General features: G+C 46.4%; 1 protein-coding gene across 1 annotated transcript; it reads right to left on the bottom strand.

Moving 5' to 3' along the window:
- Positions 1 to 223: 223 nt before the first annotated feature.
- On the bottom strand, positions 224 to 1,171 carry LOC140911961 (olfactory receptor 52E2-like). Its single transcript, XM_078853253.1, has one exon. The coding sequence runs from the start codon at positions 1,169 to 1,171 to the stop codon at positions 224 to 226; it is 948 nt and encodes a 315-aa protein (XP_078709379.1).
- Positions 1,172 to 10,196: the final 9,025 nt, after the last annotated feature.

Here is a 10,196-nt window from a genome sequence, read left to right as displayed (position 1 = left end):
CAGTTACAATTACAATTAGAAAGGTGGCAACCCTAGGAGTTAATGAGCTGTACACAGACCAATTCCCCCGTTTGTCATGCTGACACAGCACAATAAGTCTAGGAAATGATTGAATGTCTCTTAGACTGTCCAGTCAGTGATTCAGGGAAGAGGGCCTAGAACCATGTCACCAGCCAGGTCTTCACGGCACTCAGTCTGAGAGTCAGAGCACCAGGAGAAAACTTCAGGTCCCTTTATGAGTAAAGAGCAGGAGCAGCCTGCCCCAGATCTGTTTGGTCCTTACCCCGTAGATGATAGGGTTTAGCATGGGGGGCACCAGGAGGTACACATTGGCAATGAGAACACGGAAATGCAGGGCCACATTCTGGCCAAACCGGTATGTGAGGGAGGAGAAAAGACCAGGGATGTAAAAGGCTAAGATGGCACAGAGGTGGGAGACACAGGTCCCAAATGTCTTGATCCGGGCTTCCTTTGTGGGGAGACTGAAGATGGCCCTGAGTATGTGAATATAGGACATGGCAATAAAAAACATATCCAGACCATTCCCACAGAACAACACAAACAGGCCATAATAACTATTGACACGGATGTTGGCGCAGGCCAGCGTCACCACATAGATGTGCTCGCAGTGCGTGTGGGGGATGATGTTGGTTCTGCAATATGGCCAGCGCCTCACCAGGAAGGGATAGGGCAGTACGAGCATGCCTCCACGCAGCACCACGGGCAGGCCAATCTTGGCAACCAAAGGGTTTGTCAGGATGGTGGAATGTCTCAGGGGATGACAGATGGCCACGTAGCGATCCAAGGCCATGGCCACAAAGATCCCAGACTCCATCACTGTGAAGCAGTGAATGAAGTACATCTGGGTGAGGCAGGCACTGAAATTGATCTCCCTGGAATTGAACCAGAAGATGCTCAGCATTTTGGGCAGGGTGCACATGGACAGGACCAGGTCGGTGACGGCCAGCATGCAGAGGAAATAGTACATCGGAACATGGAGGCTAGCCTCCATCTTCACGATAAACAGGATGGTGAAGTTCCCCAAGATGGCTGTGGTGTACATGGTGCAGAAGGGGATGGAGAGCCAAATGTGGGCTGCCTCTAGGCCAGGAATGCCCAGCAGGATGAAGGTGGAGGGGTTGGTGAATTCGGTTGTGTTGGAATCTGACATGGAGACGGTGTCCAAATCTGAAGCAGAATGATGTCTTCTGCATATACTGTACCCTCCCGTGACTTCCTGTGTGCGCCCAGGATCTAGGGTGACAGTCGCAGTACAAATGCCTGGGTGGAGAGACAATGTTAATATGAGACATTACATGCACTACTGGGGGCTGTTCTCATGGGGGAAGCAGATTGGTTGTTGTTGACACAGTGAAAAATGGTACTTTCTTTATTCAGATAAATGAATTATGAACAACTGACCCTACTAATGCCAATTCCATATTGGATGGTGCTCCGTGCATCAATAATTCCTAAACGTTGTTGTGTGGGAAACGTTAATAGGCTGCAACAGGAAACGCAAGAGTGGATACTGCTGATCTCGGTTCAGTGGCAAAGTGAAGGCAGCAATGAGGGCAGGGGGCACGGAAACAATATATAACAAGTGGGTAAAAGGGCAAATAGATAGCAAACAATACAATCAGACGTTATGAAAATGTGATGTGAAAGACATCAGGAAAAAATCCATGCTTGGCAGGGCTACAGATAACAAAAAAGAGGCTATTAAGTATATTTAGATAATACAAACAACAAAAGAATTCCTAACAAAGGTGCCAATTCCTAGACAGAGAACAGAAACTTGTTAATGCTGCCGAAAAAGTAGATGTGTTCAAGAAATATTTTTCGTCTGCGTTCGGAAGGAAGCAGTAAGAGGTACTCAGAATACCTTCGGCAGTGAAACCCTCTCCAGTCCATTCGTGGCTTAGGAGGGTGTTAAACAGCATCGACAGTAGAACCGTAGAGTTACAAACACCAGAGTTACGAACTGACCGATCAACCACACACCTCATTCGGAACCAGACGTACACAATCAGGCAAATAAATTAAGGGAAAGTTTAAAAAATGATGTAACAAGTTTATGAAACAATGGAAAAGCTGGTATGAAATTAGTTAAAAGAAAGTCTAGGAATATAATTAATGCTAGTCAATGACATGGTTTATGGAAAACAGGTCTTGTAAAAAAAAACACGGATTTCATCCTTTAATGAAAGTACAATTTAGTTGATCAAGGGAACCGTGCAGATGCAATACATTTTGATTTCTCTGAGGCTAAACCCCTCCTCCCTACACCATAGGCTCATCCACTCATTGATACCTTACATGTCTGCCTGTTTAACTGGTTCTGCACATGGAACTGGAAACATTTCTGACAATGCTATTATGGAGGTCTTGGACTTCAATATCTTACCTAGCAGCCAAAATTTGGCCTTCAGGACCTCTCTCCTATCCTTCCCTATGTCACTGGTACCTCCATGTACCATGACCACTGGCTCCTCCCCAGAACTACGGATAACTCTATCTAGATGACTCAAGAGATCCACAAAGTTTGTACTTGGCAGGCAAGTCACCATGCAGTTCTCCTGGTCAGGACAAACCCAGCTGTCTCTATTTCTAATGATCAAGTCCCCCAAAACTATTACCTGTCTCTTTAAAATAACTGGAGTTCCCTCCCCCAGAGAGGTATCCTCAGGGCAAGAGGAGACCATGACATCATCTGGAAGGAGGGTCCAAACAGCTCCAGTTGGATGTTTTCCTTCCCTAAGACTTTGATCCTTCTGAACAGCACAGAGGCTGTCAGACTGGGGGTGGGACCGTTCTACTGTGGTCCCAGAAAGTCTCATCTATGTACCACTCTGTCTACCTTAGCTCCTCCAGCTCAGCCAGCCTGGTCTCCAAACTGTGAACGCTGTCTCTGAGGTCCAGAAGCGCCTTACACTAAATGAACACATACACACCCTGCCTATAGGGCAGGTAGGTATTCATACATGCTGCATTGAGTGTAATAAACTGGACAGCCCCCACTCTGTTGCTGGACTTCTGCCTGCATTCTCTTTTTGTCATCCTGCAGCTTGTTCCTTTGTTGTTGTTTTGTTTTTAACAGGAGGTGTTTTTAGCCTTAAACATAAAGAATGTTAAGTGTATCTAGCCCCCCACACTCCCCCTCCCAACCCCTTCACAAAACTCCCCTGTTCACTTGCTCCTCCGGGCTTTTGAAAGCCCTGGTCTCCCTGACTGGCCCCGCCTGCTGTTTAAGGGTTGATGGGATCAGGGATCAGAGCCGCAGGCACCAACTTTTGTCAGCACCAGTGGGTGCTCGGGCCTCCCCTGCCCCCGCCCCCGTCCTGCCCTGCCCCAACTCTGCCCCTCCCTGCCCCTATTGGATCCCTCCCCAAATCCCCGCCCCGGAGCACCCACGGAGTTGGCGCCTAGGATCAGAGCCTCATTTAGAAGTTCTCAGTCTTGCCTAGCAGGCCGCTAGGCTCAGCACATGGTCCTCCAAACAGACAGACCACACGGTATAGGTCAGTCAAGCAGCAAGCACACTACAAACACAAACACTACAGATAACAAATTTACCCCAAGGGGATCTTGATCAGGAGTGTTTGGTGAGCTGGGCCCATGCAAACAAAATGTTCTAACACAGTTCAAATGAAGAACAGGAGGACTTGTGGCACCTTAGAGACTAACCAATTTATTTCAGCATGAGCTTTCGTGAGCTACAGCTCACTTCATCGGATGCATACTGTGGAAACTGCAGAAGACATTATATACACAGAGACCATGAAACAATACCTCCTCCCACCCCACTCTCCTGCTGGTAATAGCTTATCTAAAGTGATCACTCTCCTTACAATGTGCATGATAATCAAGTTGGGCCATTTCCAGCACAAATCCAGGTTTTCTCACCCCCCCCCCCACACACACACAAACTCACTCTCCTTCTGGTAATAGCTTATCTAAAGTGACCACTCTCCTTACATTATTACCAGCAGAAGAGTGAGTTTGTGTGTGGGGGGAGGGTGAGAAAACCTGGATTTGTGCTGGAAATGGCCCAACTTGATTATCATACACATTGTAAGGAGAGTGATCACTTTAGATAAGCTATTACCAGCAGGAGAGTGGGGTGGGAGGAGGTATTGTTTCATGCTTTTTGTGTGTATATAATAAGATCTTCTACACTTTCCACAGTATGCATCCGATGAAGTGAGCTGTAGCTCACGAAAGCTTATGCTCAAATAAATTGGATAGTCTCTAAGGTGCCACAAGTCCTCCTTTTCTTTTTGCGAATACAGACTAACATGGCTGCTACTCTGAAACAGTTCAAATGCAAAGTAATCCTCTTGGAACAGGGAATGCAGGCCTGAAGCACAGACTCGGGCACTGTATTATGGAATCCTATAACCCTCAAAAGGATTTAGGGGTCACTGTGGAAACCAATTCATCATGAGAGCCTAATGCGATGCTGTGGCCAAAAGGGCTGTTCTGATTCTTGGATGCATAAACAGGGGAGAGGTGATTTGGAGCAGAGGAAGGATTTTACCTCTGCACATGGCATTGGTGAAACCGACTGCATGCAGTCAGAGGGTCCACATTTCAGAAAGGATGCTGAAAAATTGGAGAGGGTGCAAAAAAGAGCAACAAAAATGACTGGGGAGCTGGAGAAAATGCCGGACAGTGAGAGATCTAACGAGCTTCATCTTTTTATTGTAAATATAAATAACGGGCTCTGTAATCTACAGGAGAAAGGCAGAGCAAGGCCCAATGGCTGGAAGCTGAAGCCAGACAAATTCCAGCTGGAAATAAGGGCCAAATGTTTAGCACTGAGGGTGATTAACCATTGGAAATACTGTGAAGGGAAGTGGTGAATTCTCCAGCTCCGCGTATCTGCAGATCCAGACTGGACGCTTTTCTGGAAGATCTGCTTGAGGGCTCGTCTACACTTAAAATTCTACAGTGGTGCTGCCATAGTACTTCAGGGTAGACACTATTTGCACTGACAGCAGGGCTTCTCCCATCGGTGTAGGTTGGTAGCGAGGTCAATGGAAGAATTCTTCCATCGACCTCATCCCGTGTACACTGGGTTTAGGTTGATATAACTACAATCTCTCAGGGGTGTGGATTTTTTTTTTTTTTTTGCTCTTTCAAAAAAGACAAATGCAACGTTAGGTGAATGGGACTCACAAAGGGACTGGCCATTGTCTTTTTTTAAGTCTGTCTGACACCTTCCGTTAGAAGACCTCATGTTCTGTTGCTTATAAGTTTACCAGACATTAACCATTTGGTCTGAAATTTCCCACCTTGGGTCTCTGCTTCCCAATGAATTGTTTTTTTAAAAAAGTTTTAGCCATAACAGTTCAGCCGACTTCTCAAATGAAGCTGGCAACAAATATGACTTACTCATGTTGAAAAATTCTTAGAATTCTTCCAGTGCGGAGCCCTAGAACCTCCAAGCTTTCCAGCAGATACAAGCCGGGTAACAGCCCCTCCACCCCACCCATTAACAGCCAGAGCCCTGAGGTGCAAAAGGAGGAGGTGACGGTGCATTATCACACATTGGGCTCCTGAGGTCTTTACTCAGTTCTTACTACGAAGGGGATTTTTGCCTCTGTGGGGCCTGAGGAAATTATGGGCCATAACCTCAGTATTTGGACTGGTATATCTACTAACAGTTTTCATCCAGAAGGATCCACTGTGCCATTGAAATGCAGCCACCTCGGGGCTGGAGTCCGTCAGCTGGGACAGGCGGGGGTCACGCAGAAAAGAGGGACATTTTGGCCAGTGATACTGGAGCAAACTCATCTTCTGTGGCAAGGGCCCTGGGATGTTTAATGGCTGTACAGAGCAGAAAGGACCACAAACTTATTCTCTATCCCATCACACCCACATTTCCCTGGATTTGTTCAGCAGGTGAGTGTCACGGAGGTCACAGTCTCGGTGCTCTGGAACTGCTCTGAATCAAACCCAGGCAGGACCCTCTTTAGTGTGACTCCCCTCAGGGCACACTCTGCTAGGGTAAGCCTCCTTGGCTTCAATAACTCCTGGGACTGACCTCAGAGCATCCAGCACCCCTGTTCTCACTGTAAGCTCCCGAAGAGCCCTGCACCCCAAACTTGCAGTCCACGGTATCAATCGGTGACTCTCAACCAGCGTTGTAAAACAGAAGGTTTATTAGTCGACAGGAGCACAGCATAGAACAGATTTTGTTAGCACAGGAATAGAGACTTTCAGCAAATTCCATCTTGTGGGAGGGCACCCAGAGCCCAGGGCCCTGGATCCCTTTTCCCCCTGAATCCCCAACAGCAGACTGACTTGTTTCCACCAGCCAAGCCTCAGTCACCCTCTAGCCCCTCCTCTGGCCTTTGTCTCTTTCCCAGGCAAGGAGGCCATGTGATCTCTTTGTTCTCCAACTCGTTCAGTTGGCACCTTGCCGGGGAGGGACACAGGCCACCAATTACGAGGAGACAGGGTGTCGGCCATTCTCTGTGCAGACAGCCTCACAACTGCCCCCTAGGGCTCTGCAACAATCACGAACCCTTATCCCACCACCTACATACTTAAGAAATGCATAGCGGAAACTGAGGCACCCACACAGTATTCAGAGAAAACAATGAACTTTCCCACTTTGTCACAGTGAGCTCCTCAGTAAGAGATGGGTACCTGTGAATTCTTCCCAAATGTCTCTCACCCCAGCATCTGCAGAAACATCCCATGCCGCGAGCTGACACAGGGGTGAGCACCGTTTATAATATATCTCTGTGCAGGCCCAGTGGGGTTTGCTCAACCTCTAGGGGCGAAGAGGCATCTGGAAGCAAACAGACTGGAGACCAGAGACACTCTAGCTAATGTCTTTCTTTCCATGTCTGCGCTTCTGTGTTTTTTTTTCCAGCTTTAGGAGTAAACAGTAATTAAGGGACCTTCCCAAAGGGAGATGAGAACTCTTGGGCTCTCTGCTGAGTCACAGAGAACTTGGCTGCTCTGTGTATTTGTGTATATTTAAAAATTATAGTTGATTAGGAAGAAAACTAGGGATAATGCTCAGGTCTCCATAGGGACTGATACCCAGTAAATGCCCGGGATGTTTAGGTAAATAGTAGACAGACAGATCTGGAGAGAGATGAAAGAGATGAGATAGGAACAATTTCTGCAGGCACATGGAGCTGTCACTAAGCCCTGCAACCTGAAGCAAATACTCTCCAGCAACCACACACCACACAACAAAAACACTAACCCAGGAACCTATCCTTGCAACAAAGCCCACTGCCAACTCTGTCCACATATTTATTCAAGTGACACCATCATAGGACCTAATCACATTAGCCAGGCCATCAGGGGCTCGTTCATCTGCACATCCACCAGTGTGATCTATGCCATCATGTGCCAGCAATGCCCCTCTGCCATGTACATTGGCCAAACTGGACAGTCTCTATGCAGAAGAATCAATGGACACAAATCTGACATCAGGAACCATAACATTCTAAAACCAGTAGGAGAACACTTCAACCTCTCTGGCCACTCAGTAACAGACTTAAGGGTGGCAATTTTGCAACAGAAAAGCCTCAAAAACAGACTCCAACGAGAAACTGCTGTGCTTGAATTAATATGCAAACTAGATACCATGAACTTGGGTTTGAATAGAGACTGGGAGTGGCTGGGTCATTACACATGTTGAATCTATTTCCCCATGTTAAGTATCCTCACACCTTCTTGTCAACTGTCTAAATGGGCCATCGTGATTATCACTACAAAAGTTGTTTTTCTCCTGCTGATAATAGCTCATCTTAATTAATTAACCTCTTACAGTTTGTATGGCAAATTCTACCTTCTCTGTATGTATATATATATATCTTCTTACTGTATGTTCCATTCAATGCATCTGAGGAAGTGAGCTGTAGCCCACAATAGCTTATGCTCTAATAAATTGGTTAGTCTCTAAGGTGTCACAAGTATGCCTGTTCTTTTTGCGGTTACAGACTAACACGGCTGTTACTCTGAAACCTGTCATAAGGGATCAGAGATCAGTAATTCTCATCAGTAACTATCATCATACTGTGTAGCACTGTATAGCATGGGGGGCATGAGTACCAGTATATGGAAACTGGCAAACACACATGGGCAGAACAGGGGATCTGCTGGACAAACCAGTGCGTGAGGTATGGGAAAAGCACCAGGGTGTAAAACTAAAAACAAGTCATATTCTCCATTGGCCCTAATGTCTGCACAGACCAGCTTTGCAATTTCCATGTGTTCGCAGAAGGAATGGGTAAGGACACAGTCTCTGCAGAAGGGCAGATGGTCAACCAGGAATACCATGGGGAGGATGAGGACTCCGGGCTTCAATATAATCACCAGGCCTATCATAAGAACATAAGCATGTCCATACTAGGTCAGACCAAGGGTCCATCCAGCCCAGTATCCTGTCTACCAACAGTGGCCAATGGCAGGTGCCCCAGAGGGAGTAAACCTAACAGGTAATGATCAAGTGATCTCTCTCCTGCCATCCAACTCCACCCTCTGACAAACAGAGGCTAGGGACACCATTCCTTACCCATCCTGGCTAATAGCCATTCATGGACTTAACCTCCATGAATTTATAGTTCTCTTTTAAACCCTGTTATAGTCCTAGCCTTCACAACCTCCTCAGGCAAGGAGTTCCACAGGTTGACTGTGCGCTGAGTGAAGGAGAACTTCCTTTTATTTGTTTTAAACCTGCTGCCCATTAATTTCATTTGGTGGCCCCTAGTTCTTATATTATGGGAACAAGTAAATAACTTTTCCTTATTCACTTTCTCCACACCACTCATGATTTTATAGACCTCGATCATATCCCCCCTTAGTCTCCTCTTTTCCAAGCTGAAAAGTCCTAGCCCAGTGGTCCCCAAGGCAGTGCCTGTGAGTGCCATGGCGCCCGCCAGGACATTTATGTGCACCCGTCCACTGACAAGGGAGAGCCACCGAAATGCTGCCCAGAAGTGGCAACGCCAAGAAGAGTCGCTGCCAAAATGCTTCTCGGCGGCATTTCAGCCGCAATGCTACTCGATGACGCCACTTCTTGGTAGAATTTCGGTGGCTGGGCATCCGGCGCCTGCCACACTCTTCTGGGAACATGACTATGCTATTGCAACAGAAAGGTTGGGGAGCACTGCTAGCCTCCTTAATATCTCCTCATATGGGACCCGTTCCAAACCCCTAATCATTTTAGTTGCTTCTTTCTGAACCTTTTCTAATGCCAGTATATCTTTATTGAGATGAGGTGACCACATCTGTACATAGTATTCAAGATGCTGGCATACCATGGATTTATATAAGGGCAATAAGATATTCTCCATCTTATTCTCTATCCCTTTTTTAATTATTCCTAACATCCCATTTGCTTTCTTGACTGCTCCTGCACACTGCACGGATATCTTCAGAGAACTATCCACGATGACTCCAAGATCTCTTTCCTGATTAGCTGCAGCTAAATTAGCCCCCATCATATTGTAGGTGTAGTTGGGGTTATTTTTTTCCAATGTGCATTACTTTACATTTTTCCACATTAAATTTCATTTGCCATTTTGTTGCCCAATCACTTAGTTTTGTGAGATCTTTTTGAAGTTCTTCACAGTCTGCTTTGGTCTTGACTATCTTGAGCAGTTTAGTATCATCTGCAAACTTTGCCACCTCACTGTTTACCCCTTTCTCCAGATCATTTATGAATAAGTTGAATAGGATTGGTCCTCGGACTGACCCTTGGGGAACACCACTAGTTACCCCTCTCCATTCTGAAAATTTACCATTTATTCCTACCTTTTGTTCCCTGTCTTTTAACCAGTTCTCAATCCATGAAAGGATCTTTCTTCTTATCCCATGGGCAACTTAATTTACGTAAGAGCCTTTGGTGAGGGACCTTGTCAAAGGCTTTCTGGAAATCTAAGTACACTTTGTCCACTGGATCCCCCTTATCCACATGTTTGTGTGGACAATTCTCTTCTTTGCTAAGATACACTGTCATCCCCATAAACATGTGAATGAAGAACACCTGGGTGAGGCAACAACCAAAGCTGATCTCTCTGAAGTTGAACCAGAAGATGCCCAGTATTCTGGCCAAGGTATCAGTAGAGAGGCCCAGGTCAACAGCTGACAGCACGCACAGCAAGTAGAATATGGGCTGGTAGAGGCTGGGCACTGTTTTAACAGTGAACAGGATGGTGCTGTTT

Source organism: Lepidochelys kempii, chromosome 1 (genome assembly GCF_965140285.1).
Source record: "Lepidochelys kempii isolate rLepKem1 chromosome 1, rLepKem1.hap1, whole genome shotgun sequence".
Classification (NCBI taxonomy): Eukaryota; Metazoa; Chordata; order Testudines; family Cheloniidae; genus Lepidochelys; species Lepidochelys kempii.
The sequence above is the reverse complement of the archived record's forward strand: the minus strand, read 5'-3'. Positions and strand labels throughout refer to the sequence as shown.

Coding starts and splice junctions, on each gene's coding strand:
- LOC140911961 (XM_078853253.1), bottom strand. CDS start 1,171: ATGTCAGATTCCAACACAACCGAATTCACCAACCCCTCCACCTTCATC.